We start from the raw sequence: 14861 nt of genomic DNA on the forward strand, positions 1-14861 counted from the left end.
ATATCAATTCAATGTATTTTTTTTAATTAATTTTTTTGTCTTACTAAAATATATTTATTTTTACTAAATTATATTCCCTCATTCCCAAAACTATAGTTTGGGTTGTGTTTGGCACGGGATTTAGTAAAAAGTATGGATAAAAGACTTTTTTGTCCTTGTGAATGTATTAGTGTAAAAAGTAGTGACAATTGTGTAATAATAATGAAAAAGTAAGAGTAGTTTTATAGTGATATGATTATTTATGAAAATGACTATTGTTTTCGGACGGACAAAAATAGTAAACAAGACTATTGTATTGGGACGGAGGGAGTATATAAATATTAAAATATTTAACTTTTACTAAATTATTCGTTTCTTTTGTACTTGTAAAAACAAAAACATTAAAATTATTTTACATGCTTCTATTAACTAATAAAATACTATTAAATTTTAATTTATTTTTTTTAGAAAAAAACTAAATATTTTGAGTCAAGACTGAAAAAATATATACTTCCTCCGTCCCAGTATAATGTTGCCGTTTATTTTTTGCACGTAAATTTTTGAATAGTAGTATTATAATATGTTGTAGAGAAAAAGATGAAAATACCCCTATTAGTATTGTTTAATATAAAAATAATGACATTGTGTAATACTCTCTCCGCGGAAGATGAACCATTTTGTTAGGGACACGGTATTTTAGGTATTGTAGGTCATTAAGTTATTAGTAATAAGTTATTATAGTATTTTATTATTATTTTTTTATATGTGTAGTGTTGTTGGTATTTTAAATATTTTTAAAATTATATCTCAATAAAATATATGTAATATGGATATCATTTTATAAACAATAAAATTTTATATAATACAAATGAATAATAATATATTTATTTATTTATCATTACCATAAATTAGTTTTATAAAAAATGAGGAGTTTTAAAAGTAGATAAAAATATTTGTTAATTGATGAGAGATATAGAAATAAAAGGGGTTTTGAGTGAGTCCTACATGTAAGATGTTATAAGTTTAATTAAATTGATTTATATTTGTTAAGTATGTTTAAGATCGATAAACTTACCAAAAATAGAAATTGGTCATCTTTTGTGGGACGTACCAAAAAGGAAATGGAGTCATATGTGGCGGAACGGATGGAGTATAATATAAGTTGGAAGAGTATTTATTATGTTAAGTAGGTAGTACAATTACTAAATTAAGAAATAGTAATCTTGTTTTGGGACGGACAAAAATGAAAAATAAAAACATTTTAGTGGAACAGAGGGAATATTATATATTATACGAGTGAATGTATATATTATATTTTTTGATAATATTAACATAAGAATATGTTAAAAACTTATTATTGGGTCAACAAGTTAATAAGAGCATGGACAAAAGTTTCTTACGATGAGTTTGGAAAAAAAATTAATTTAAATTTGGTATAAAAATAATACTTTCTTTGTCCATTTACAAGGGTTATATTTATTTTTGGCGCGGTGTTTAAAAAATAATAATATTTTAATTATAGTGAGTAGTTAGAAGTAATGTAATGACATTTTTATCCTTACTTTTTTTGTGTAAAAGTAATGATGTGATATAAAGTAAGGGTATTTGTGAAAAAAAGTAGGGTTTAATGAAATGTAACCTTTGTAATTGGACGTCCCAAAATAGAAACATGTAAACTTTGTAAGTGGACGGAAAGAATATTTGATAAGATTTTTTGTAAGAAAAAAAAATGTATTTTTTCAAAAAATGGAAAATTCAAATAATAAAATATGAAAAAAATTTGGCTAAAGAAACATACCCTAAATTAAATCACTGTTTTTGCTCTAAATATAAAATATAAATATTTTTAAGAATGCTAAGTATAAAAATAAATAAATATATTGGCCGGGCCCCAAGTGGGGCCCACCTCCACCCTTGATGAAACAAAACGGCATTTATTTGAACGTGAAACGACATTGTTTTGTCAAAAGCCGTACCACTTTCCTGCCTGTTGGCTCACACCATCTGTCCAATATTAAATAAATAAACAGTTTTATCGTCATAACATAATAATAATAATAATAATAATAATAATAATATTTTTTTTCTCAACGAAAGATTGTCATTTTTTATTTTCGTCCTTCTCAAAACAAAGTTATTATTTTTTAATTTAGTAATCGTACTACCTACTTAATATAATAAATATTCTTCCAACTTACATTGTATTACACAAGTGTCATTACTTTTATATTACATAATACTAATAGAGGTGTTTTTGTCATTTTCATTACAACTTATTATAATACTAATATTAAAAAATCTACATGCAAAAAGTAAATAATAAATTTGCATTGGAATGTAGAGAGCAATAATAATAATCCCATAAAAAAATTAAATAAATAAATAATTTTACTGTATAATTTGAAGGATATTAGGTCGGACTGAGAGTTATAGTGAAAAAATAATAAATAAATAAATAAGTTTCTATAATATTGAGAAAATAATAGTATTAGATTTGACACACAATCCAAATTGTTGATGCCCTTTATATTAATATTAATAATAAAATAACCATAATCATAAAATTTCCCTCAATCCCATCGCTAAAATTGTGCAGATTTTTGCAAATCTTATTTTATCAATAGTTCATAGCAATTCGGTGGATTTGTTTTTTAAGATAATTTGAATGAATATATGTATATATATATATATATATTTTACGTGTGATACGAGAAATTGCGTAGAAAATATAAAAATAATAAATATATATTCCCTTCATTCTATAATAAAGTATCTATTTTTTTCACTTTAGTCCGTTCTATAATAAAGTATTAATTTTTTTTTTAGTAATTATACTATATACTTAATATAATAAATAGCCTTACAACTTACAATATATTACACAAATGTCATTACCTTTATATCACACATACTAATAAGATTATTTTAGTCATTTCTACTTTAATTCTACTATATTCCAATATAATACTAATATTTCTAAAACTATATGCAAAATTCAAATAAATATTTACTTATGGAATAAAAAGAATATAATATATTAATATTTTTGAAAAAAATGGTATGAGTATTTTTATTTTTTTTGGTTAAAAAAACATACCTCAAATACACAAAGTCAATTGTTTTTAATTTCAGCTCACTCTTTTATTTTTATAATTTCTTTTATTTTTTTTTTTGGGTTCAGCTTCTTGGAATTCTTCTTCGATGGTTTTTAGAGTGTGTTTCTTCGGACGATTGGATTTAAATTCAACTACTAATCTAATTTTTTTTCCAAAAAAATATCAAATCAAACACCTATTTTTTATTTTTTATATTATATTAAAAATTAATTTTACATTCAAAACATCATATCAATATCTATTTATATCACATCATACAACTATTCAAATTTAAAATTTTTACTATTCAAATCTCAATCCAAAATCCAAAGCCCCAAACAAACACACCTCATAACATGGCCAGGATTTCACTTTCAGCATCTTTTATTTATTTATTTATAAATTACTCCCTTCGTCCCGCGAAATTAGTCGCGTTTTTTTTTTTCGCAGAGTTTAAGAAAATTTGATTTATATATTTAATTAATGTGATTAGTTAATATAATATATGTAATAAAATATTATTTTAACTATTTTTATTTGATGAAATATTAAAATAAAAGTTGAAATTTTATTTTATTTTATTTAAATTTAATGTTTTATTTATTGAAATTGTTTTATTTTAAAAAAATATTATTATAGTGATTGTAAATTATGCATGAGAATCTTCTCTCGATAAAAGCATGAACTCAGGTATCCAGGTATTTCGAAGAAGCGGATGATCGGTAACAGCGTAGTCCGGGGATAGACTTTGATAATAGGGCCTCTTCGTTAGTCGGATCCTTCTCTCGAGACATGCCCACTTTGTCACTTCGTTTACCACCAGCCTTAAGGTCCGCTCTAATACCATATGTAACATGTCCAGAAGCTGACACGTCAGGCGCCTAGGCCACGCCCGCGCTGAGGCTCAGACCAGCCGTCCCCTGTGCGCAACACGCCCGGGATATACCATACAGTATGGGAGAATAATGCGGAACACGTACCTGCACCAAGATATGGGTCATTAGTCGGCCGTACATGACAGAGGCTCGCACACATAGAACGGACTATGGCCAAGAACCAGGGGCAGGAATGTCAGCCCGTGACATATGGGTGGCTTGATGGAAAGCCGAGAAATGAGCGAAGCAGGTCGCACTTCCAGTTATTCTCAAAGTTTATGTGCTTGTAAATAATTTATACGAGAATTTTAATAGTGCAATATCAAACGCCCAGGACAAACGTATATTATCTATGTATGAGAAAATTATAGTTTATTTGATGAAATAGTTGCAAGAAAATATAAATCATGCAAGAATAAGGTAAGGAGATATGTTGATTTGTCCGAAAATAATAAAGGTACTAAGAAGGAATAGAGAAAAAGTGTCGGATTGCATTCCTATCAAATCAGATGACACACACTATCATATACCGTGCGCAGATGGGAGGCAACCCAGTGTGATCTTGGCAGAGAGGACTTATCCGTGTCAGGGTAGCAGTTTAATGAAATTTTATGTAATCACACTACATAGGCCTATAATCGTGTGTATCCAAATTCCATCAAAGCTGTAAGTAGCGATGTGTTTTGAGAGCCCACAAATGTTCCGCCATCAAAGCCACCTTGAGAGGCCGAAAAAAAAAAATGAACCCGGGAAGCCTCGAAATTCTACAAAAACAAAATATGGAACTTCCAAGTTGAAAATGAGACAAAATAGTATTAAATGCATAAACCTTGGTGTTAGGGCCACAACGCCGCCCACTGCTCAGATCATCAACAAAATGAGGTTCGTATCATATATTGATTTATTTTAGACAAATGCTACTGTGATACAATTAATAATTTCCATGTAACTTTAATTTGAAGATTGTAACAAAGAAGAGACTATCCACAAAGAAGAGACTATCCACAAACATGGATAGACCATAAGATGGAGTGTAAGTGTTCTTATTGCATACCATTATGATGAAAATTTCTTTATCATGATTATTTTTTTCTTAATACTTCTTCAAGCAGGCCGTATCTATAGTAGGGAAAAATTCACCTTGCAAACTGCTGAGGAGTGCAATATTGGACAAGAACCCACTTACGAGGATCCATGTGAAATGACTTAAATATATAAAAGTACACCGGCAAGAAAGGTTTAAAGTTTTCTGATTGGAGGTCACATATTTGATTTTTATTTTTATACACTTTTACATAGACATCGCAAACTATTATCAAACTTACTGAGGGATAAATTGAATTGGAAAAGTAAGAGTTTGCTACCAATGTAGATGAGGAAAAGGTTGACAAACCTGCACCATGAAAAGAGAAAAGGGCTTTCAATGTTACCCACAAGGTGAAGTTTAAGCGTAATTATCCTAACAAATTTTGTTGAAATAAATTTTCTTTGTACCGAATATCCATTTTTTTTTTTTTTGCAAGTACTAAATGCTAATATTTATGTGAGAAATGTCAAGACACATGATGCATCGCTCGGAGGACAACAACAATCTCTTGAAAGTGCTCCAAACCCAACAATAGTTGTGGTATAATTGTCTACCCAATTATTCTATTTTATATACAATGAACCAAGTAATAAAGAGGAATGTTTTGTTCCTCTCTTGCAGTAATCTCTGAAAGGCAATGCAAAAAGTCACGACGAGCAGCTCCAATAAATACAAACAAGATAAAGCTTGAGTACTTTTTTTATATTTACAGCTCTTGAACACCATTCTCATATGTACAATTTTCATTTATTATGATGTAAATAACATGAATTTTGATTTGCTTTACAGACATGACATGGTAGAAAAGTCATCGAATCACTCCCTGATGCCAACACTCAGGCAGCCATGATAAATGTGAGAAATTCTTTGTGTTAGGGGTAATTATCTTATATTTACTAAAGTTGGTGAAATCTCTTATGATGCAGGGCACAAACTTCGCCGGAAATATTGATATCATCGAGCCGAAACCATCAACAATGTTTGAGCATGTTGAAATATTCCGACCTCAATGGGTTTCGGATGCTCTCAATTACGTTGTGTTTCTTTCTTTGAGCTTTCAATTTATGTCCATAAAAAAAAATTGACACAGCTCGTTGAAGAAAATATGATATAAACAAAAATTAATTGTAATAATTTAAATACAAAAGTAACAACCGTAATACTAAAATTTTTAATATAAACCAAACATCAAATTTTTCAAATTTGATTGGTGATTGAGATAGTTTGATATTACATACCAAAATTTATAACACATGTTTTATATATCGTACCAAAATTTTTAATATGTTATTTTATCGTAACGATATATTGTACCAATAATTTGGTATATCGAATTTATAGATAAAAAAAATACTAAATTACAGAAATAGCACCTACCGTACTAAAATAATACCGAAAATGCCAAATTTCATTATACGAACTTTTTTTGTATGATATCGATATTTTTTTTAATATACCAAAAAATTTGGTGTGGTATACAATATGGTTCGGTATTATATGAATACAGTATCGAATCATTTCTAATCGAATTACATGTATGGTATCAGAATATAATATTTTACGCTTAAATATAAAAATTTAAAATAATTTTACAAATTTAAGAATATATTAGAAAATTAATTATTTTAGTATCAATATACTAAATTATTGATGTAGTTGGATATATCAAATACTAAAAGCAAACTGTATTTATATTTTCTGTATATATTATACCAACAATGCTAAAAGTATATGTAATTGCCGAACTGAAAATGTTCGGTACGGTATTATACCATATAAAATTTACAATATACAATAATTTTAATACTTTGGTATTTTTTCATACGGTACCTGCATTATTTGAGCAAATTGATATTTTTCACTCTTAATAATAGTGATAAATGCATTTTTTAATAAAATATAAAAATCAAATTCTAAATTAAATCTCATTATTAATTAATTTTCAATCATATAATATCAAATCAAATATTTTTTATATTATATTAAAAATTTTAGACATTACATAAACACTTATTTATATCATATTGAATATTTATTAATTTTTATTATTCAAAATTCTAGTCATACTTTTAAATTTATAATAAAACAAACAATAAAAGTTATGAGTATTAGTAATTGAATAAAATATAGTTAAATTTGTAATTGTAATTAATATTTTTTAATTATTACTATATTAAAAAATATAACTAATTTCACAGAACTGTCAAAAAGAAAAAAAATGGACTAATTTGACGGGACATAGGAGTACTTGTGAGGAGTATATTACAATATTATTATTATTATTATTATTATTATTATTTTGTTTATTTATGTATTTATAATTTTTGTAGTTTGGTGTAAGTGCTATTGTGGTACTTCTTCAGTAAGAGACAGCAACTTAGAAACAGTTTCTCAGGAGATCCAGGATCAAAGCTCCGGAAAAAATCTACACCATGCATTTCATAGATCTCAAATTCTGGACCTCGAGTCCCTGGAGTGGCTCAAGAAAAAATCTAACTCCACTGCAAAGTCATTCAGTACACTTGACTAGTATAAAACCAGAAAATCTGGTTACATATTAAAATTCTATTTTTTTTTAAATTTGTATATTAATTGTTGTTTGCCGTTTTGAAAAGGAAATATAACTTCAAATATAATCCAGAATCTTATTTGGACAACTTGGGATGATTCATGAGGAAAATCATTATTAATTATTTATATATATTTATATATATAATAATTATTTTAATATACACAAAAAAATCAACTCCCATTAATAACCCTATATTTATTTATTTTATTTATTTATTTATCAATGTGTTATATATATTTGAGCAATTTCCATTGCTATACCACTTCTCTACTATTGTCTCCCAATGGACAAAATCTATAGTTGCAAGATTTGCTTTAGGAGCTTTGGCAATGGTAAGGCTTTGGGAGGTCACATGAGGTCTCACGTGATGAGAGAGAAAAGGGCTTTAAAATACCGCGACGGCGGCGGCGACGACGATCAGATTGAGTATAGTTCCGATAATAACAAAAACGAGAACGGAAATGAGAAAATCGAGATTCCGGATCGGGAAAGCGAATCCGGACCGCCGTTGCCTAAAAGGTTCCGGAAATCCGAGGTAAGTTTCGATGATTCCGATGTTGTCGGAAATCTTACCACGGAGGAGCACGTGGCGCATTGTTTGATTTTACTATCACGCGACCGCCGCGGCGGCGGCGGGATCGCGCGGCGGAAGAAGCAACACACGTGCCAAACGTGTGGCAAAGTGTTCGATTCTTACCAAGCACTTGGAGGGCACAAGGCGAGTCACCGGAAAGTCAACGTCAACGCCGGCCGGCCGGAGAGAATCCACAAGTGTCCGTTTTGTCTTAAGATTTTCGCATCCGGTCAGGCCCTCGGGGGACACAAGAGGTCGCACTTTGTTGGAAGGACTTGGAGTCCCGCTACTGTTAGCACCGTTGGATCCACATCGGACGGTGGAGGATTGCTGGACATTGATCTGAATTTACCTGCGCCGGTGGATGACGACAGCAACAGCCAGAATGCTGCTGCCTCGGCATTGACTGACGTCAGCAATGCATAACTTCAAGGTAACAAATTAAATATTAAAATAAATAATAATTTTTATATATATAGAAAAAAAAAAAACTATATTGAAATTTTCCATTTATTTTTTTATTTTTTTATTTTTTCATATTGCAGAAATGTGAATGTAATTCAGTTACTTTTCAATTTCTGCTCGTCGGATTAATTTATTCAGTTTTTTGTCCCCTGCAGTTTGGTAATTACATACAATGTGGTATTTTTTTATTATTATTATTATTATTATTTTAATTATTTTAGCTGCCATAACCCATTCTCTAAATAATGATAATTTAGTCAAACGCGTAGACTTTAAGTAGAACTTATTTGGTAGAAGGTCCAGGATCATTGGTTTCATTACTCAAACGCCGACGTTTAACGACTGCATAATGTTTGTATGAATTGATTTGTCCCTTGGCTCTGAGGACCAGGACTTTCTAAGCATTTTCCTACAGTTGAAACAGTTTTGACTGAAATAAAAAAGAAACATATCCAATATATATCGCTGACAAATTGTTATAAATTTTTGGTAAGTTGACGGATATAAATTATTGTTATCAATTTTTTGAAATTTTTTTATATATTTTTATATATATTTCATCGAGGAAATATGTAATATAATTATTTTATACTTCAAATATATTATATATAAATGTAAATTTTTTATTTTTTTTCTAAACTCAATGTAATAATTTATCATTTTGTTTATTTTTTATTTTAAAATATTTATTTTATATAGTAATAAAAGTAATTTATATATAAATATCAAAATATTTTTAATTACAAAATATTTGTTTTTATTTTTTACTTGCAAGAACAAAAATATTAATATTATCTTACATAGTTCTACTAATCACTAAAATATTTAGGGTAAATTATATAACACCCCCTTATATTTTAGTAAAAATGTACAAAACACTCTTTGTTTTATTTATTGCGTGAAACTCCCTTGTGTTAATGTAAAGTTTGCATGAAACATTCTTTTGTCCAAAATTGATATTCGGTTCTAAATAAAGACCTAAGTTACGCAAATTTTATATAAATAAAAAATGCAAAATATATTAAATAATTTTTTTAATAAAATAAATAAATAAATAAATAATTATTCATTTTATACTTTTTTAAGACAAATTGTTATTTGATTTTTACAAAAATTGTAAAAATAAATTATTGATCAATTATTTATTTATTTATTTATTTTATTCAAAAAAAATTATTTAAGATATTTTTTATTTTTTATTTCTATAAAACTTGCATAATTTAGATCTTTATTTAGACCCGAATATCAGTTTTTAACAATGGGGTGTTTCGTACAAATTTTATATTAACACAAGGGATTTCACGCAATAAATAAAACATAGGGTGTTTTGTGCATTTTTACTAAAATACAAGAAAGTGTTATATAATTTACCAAAATATTTATTTCACAATCTATTACAAAAAGCAAATTTACACTTTGAGTTGAGATCGAGAAAGTATAAAGTAAACAATATTTTTTTCCTTCATGTTTTTTTCGCTTTTGACTATAAAAATGTAATATTTTTTTTAAAAAAATATCATATTAAAATACACTTTAGATATAATTGCATGGCCGAAATATTATATACATTACATAAATTTAATCTTTTATATAATACTTTAATTATAATTTTTATAATCTTTTAATATAATAAGATATTTTGTGAAAGAATAATACTCCTATAAAATTACAAAAAAAATATAGATCAGCACAATAAAAATAACTTAAATAAAAATTAAATTTAAATATTTTTTATAAAAATCTAAAATTTTCTATAAATTATTGTTCTCAAAATTAAAAAAAATAAATATATAAACTAAACACTTGGAATATATATGAATGATAAAATTATGGTGCTATTAGTTTTGTAAATAATATGAGATTATATTAAAATATAAAAATTATACAATTTAAATATTATATAAAAATATTTGAATACAAACTAATTTTGGATATAAATTTTATTTTATTTTAAAATAGAATAAAATTAATAAGTAATAAAGGATAAAGTTAAAAATAAAAAAGTAAAACACATAAGTCTTAAGTTATTTGTATGGCCTCTTTCTTACGCGTGTTCTATTTTCATTGGTCTGAATAAAGCGAACAGAGAGAAATTGAGAATAGATGATTTGATTTCTTGTTTTATGAAATAATAAACAATTATTTTTACCAAATAAATGCAATTTTAATTAAGACAGTGGTCGGTAGTGTTTGTCTTTTAGTAATTCAATTTGTTAGGATTGTACCGTAATTTTTTTTTTTTTTTTAAAAAAAGAAAATGCTAAAATAATTCTAAATATTAAAAACTCATGTTTTATCCCATGAAATGAGTATTGCATTCGGTAACAAAAATAATCATGGCCCGAAAGCTCGGTTCAAGTACGACACGAAAAAATCGTGTTTGAGCCTCCAAAATCAAGTCCGATAATTTTTGGGCCATGCTTAGCCCGGCACACTGATGAACTGGGCTATGCCCGAACTCAAGAAATTCGGGCCGTGTCTGATCCGACACGATTTTTAAAATTAATATTGAACTTTTAATACATTTATATATATATTAATGTTTAAAATAAAAACAAAAATTATAACATGATTGAATGGTAAATGTCTTAGTTGGTATATATTTGATTGTAGGTTCAATTTTCCACTTCAAAAAAATTTATTTAAATCATATGTTAAAAGTAAAAATAGCAAACAAATTGCAACAAAAATAATATTTTTTAATTGATAAAAAAAACTGTTGAACTAAATTGTAATCAGATTGAATCGATTTTTAAAGTATTTTTTTGATATGAGATATAAGAATCGTTGTCTTTAATATATAAAATAATAGTATTTTATATTACATGCTAAATTTTAGTGAGATTATAAAATGTATATTCAAATTCTGAAAATTAAAAAAATGTTGAGTTATTTCTTGCAATCTCAAGTTTTTCGATACATTTCGTCATTAATATTAGTATTAAATAATACTCTCACTATCTCATATAAAATGTCAATTTTATTTTATTTTTCATTTAAATATGTCCTACATAATTTATTATTTTCTTTTTAAAAATAAGATTATACACTTTAATCATATTTTAAATTTTACAATTTATATATTTTTTAATTTTATTAAAAAAAATTATTTAGTTATCTTAATTTTAATTTATAATTATTTTACTAATATACTTTTAACTTACTTACTAATTATAATTTAAATATAGGAGTATATATTTACATAAAATCTATAATAAAAATTAAGTAAAATTCTGATTCAATATTTCTAATGACTGTCCTCTATATATTAAAAATAAAATAAATTTTAATATATTTGAATGCATCAATACTAGAAATGTAAGAATATATAAGATGTATAAAAATTATAAGATGAAAAAAAAAAAAGCAATAATAAAAAAAATCAAATATAGAAGTAATGCAAAAAATAAAATAAATTTCACAAAATTCATATCCTACTTTATAATTAAAATCTATATTAAATTAAAATAATTTTGAAAAGAATTTATGTAATCAAGGAGAAAGAAATTTTGTTGGAGTTTTAAAATATGAATCTATTCAGTACTTTTAAAAATCTTTTAAAATCTGAACATATTGAATCCAATCTTTTAAAAGTCATTTAAAATATTAAGGTATTCAATCGAGACTTTTAAAATTTTTTTAAAATTTTGAGGTATTCAACCATTCAAAAACTTTTAAAATTCATGGATTTAATTGAATTTTAACGGACAATTATAAAAAATTTGTACACAATAAAATCTCTCGTGGTAAAAAGAGATATTTGATGAATTCTTAAAATTATTATTATTACTATTACTATTATTACTGTTGATCATATATAAATGGTAAAAAATATGACTATATTTATTAATATTATTTTAAATATTTAATAAAAATAATAGCTAAAACTAAATTATATTAAAAAATTATTATCATTTTTTTTAAATATGTGTTTTTATATTATAAATATAATACTATTTGAAAATTATTATTATAGTAATAAATATATATTATTTGTTTTTTTTATAAAATTATCGAATACACTATATTTTTGATAAAGTTAAATAAATATATATTTTAACAGTTAGTTATATTTATTTATTTTTTAATCTTTTATTTAATTTGTATATGCAAAAATTGTAAATGCAACTTTTCCATTTTTGGTGTGTTTCTTTGTTAACAGAGTTTTGAATTAGTTAGACTTAATTTTGTTGAGCCCCCCATCATCATTTATTTTTTTAAAAAAATATTATTCCCTACGTATCGGTGCAAGATTGTCATTTACTTTCTGCACGTAAATTTTTTAATATTAGTATTATAATGAATTGTAGTAAAAAAGACGAAAATATCCCTATTAGTATTGTGTAATATAAAAATAATGACATTTGTGTAATATAGTGTAAGTTGGAATAGTATTTATTATGTTAGGTATGTAGTACAATTACTAAATTAGAAAATGATAACCTTGTTTAAGGATAGACGAAAATGGAAAGTAGCAACCTTTCAATTGGACGGAGAGAGTATATTAATTAATATAACTACAATTACGACAAAAAATATATTTATTGATAATTAAAAATTTTAACATTAAAGATGAAATTAATATTTTATTTTATTATATATTTATAATAAATTAAAATTATTTAAATTAAAAATTCAACTTGGTTTGCAGAGCCCAGTCCGGCCTGGTTTTTCAACCTCACAAGGTTGGCCCGAACCAAAAATTATTTGGGCCTAAAATTGAAGCCCAAATACTTATTTTTATGCTATAATGTCACTATCTTCGCCATGGAAGCAAATGACTCATTGTAATCATTTTCATACACTTGGTGTGTTTGTTTGAAGGATTTTGGAGGATTTCCACTATTCATCCAATTTTTTCTCCCCAAAAACATCAAATCAAACACCTATTTTTCATTTTTTATATTATACTAAAAATCAATTTTACATTCAAAACATCACATCAAACCCTATTTATATCACATCATACAACTATTCAAATTCAAAATTTTTACTATTCAAATCCCAATCCAAAATCCAAACCTCCAAACAAACACACCCCAAGGTAGATATTCTTTAGCAAGTACGTATGTCTTGTACTTCGTTATGTTGGATTAAATGGGCATGGCCAATAAATAAATAATATTTAATTATTTTTTTAAAAATTAATCTAATTAATTTGGTACACCGACGCGTCGTATTTTTACTCGCCAAATAATTGATTGCAAAATAGAAATGAAAATTGTATCATTTTTCTTCTTTGTTTGAATTAGAGAAATAGAACTTGAAAAATAAATCATTTTCATTTCCCTGTTTTCATTTCTTTATAATGTGCAGAGAAATGATGTTGCAGTATATATATTATTTTTTTATTTTTTTGTAATATTTATTTTTTATAATATTTTTGAAATTATACTATTTCAACTTTACAAAAATGAAATTTAATTTATTGTTAAAGTATTTAAATTTTACAATCTTTTAAAATTGTACTAAAATATAATTTTAAAAAATATCGTATATAATTTATAATTTTTTTTTTTAAAAAGTCATCAAAAATATTTTTCATTAATTCTCATTTGTTAAAACTCTTTTTTTATCTGGTTATTCATTTATTCTTATATGATCATTCATATAACTGTATTTTTTTTTTATATTTCTCAATTGAATTCTCTCTTTTACCGAACAAGAGAATTAATTATCATTCTCTTGCTCAATTTCATATCTCTTCAATTTTATTCTTTACTGTCACTTCTCTATAATTTCATTATCGGTACCAAACGCCTCTTACATGTGTTCCTTTGTAATAAAATTTCCAAAACCTCCTTTAGAGGCACTGTACAAATCATTTCGAGCGAACCAAATCGCCTACAAGCGACCAGTTATGCTGCTACGTAGTAGGCTCTGACATCTTTGACTTTTTTTTTTTTTAATTAATAAACACAATTATAATTTTTTAATAATAATAATTTAATAAAATATAACAATATACATATTATTTTATACATAATAAAATTTTATATAATATAAATAAATAAAAAAAGCTAACCATTTATGTATAATTAATACAAACTAATACTCAAATTATACCAATTTTAATTTCATAAACTTAATATAATATATATTTTATATCATTATTATTTTACATATTAAATCAATACACATAAAAAATTCTCAAATCCAAACAAAACCTACTGACTCAAAGAACGCAATTTTCCAAAACTACAGAAAAAGAAAA

At 25.5% G+C, this 14861-nt stretch overlaps 1 protein-coding gene across 1 annotated transcript; it reads left to right on the forward strand.

Annotated features, from left to right (window-relative positions):
* Positions 1-7891: 7891 nt before the first annotated feature.
* Positions 7892-8608, forward strand: LOC127260578 (zinc finger protein ZAT9). The gene has a single exon (XM_051288354.1). It carries the CDS (start codon positions 7892-7894, stop codon positions 8606-8608), a length of 717 nt encoding a protein of 238 aa, XP_051144311.1.
* The last annotated feature ends 6253 nt before the right edge of the window (positions 8609-14861 follow it).

Source organism: Andrographis paniculata, unplaced genomic scaffold (genome assembly GCF_009805555.1).
Source record: "Andrographis paniculata isolate CXL003 unplaced genomic scaffold, ASM980555v1 Contig15END, whole genome shotgun sequence".
Classification (NCBI taxonomy): Eukaryota; Viridiplantae; Streptophyta; class Magnoliopsida; order Lamiales; family Acanthaceae; genus Andrographis; species Andrographis paniculata.

Bases quoted from the DNA above. Each gene is read 5' to 3' on its own strand.
- LOC127260578 (XM_051288354.1), top strand. From the start codon at position 7,892: ATGGACAAAATCTATAGTTGCAAGATTTGCTTTAGGAGCTTTGGCAAT.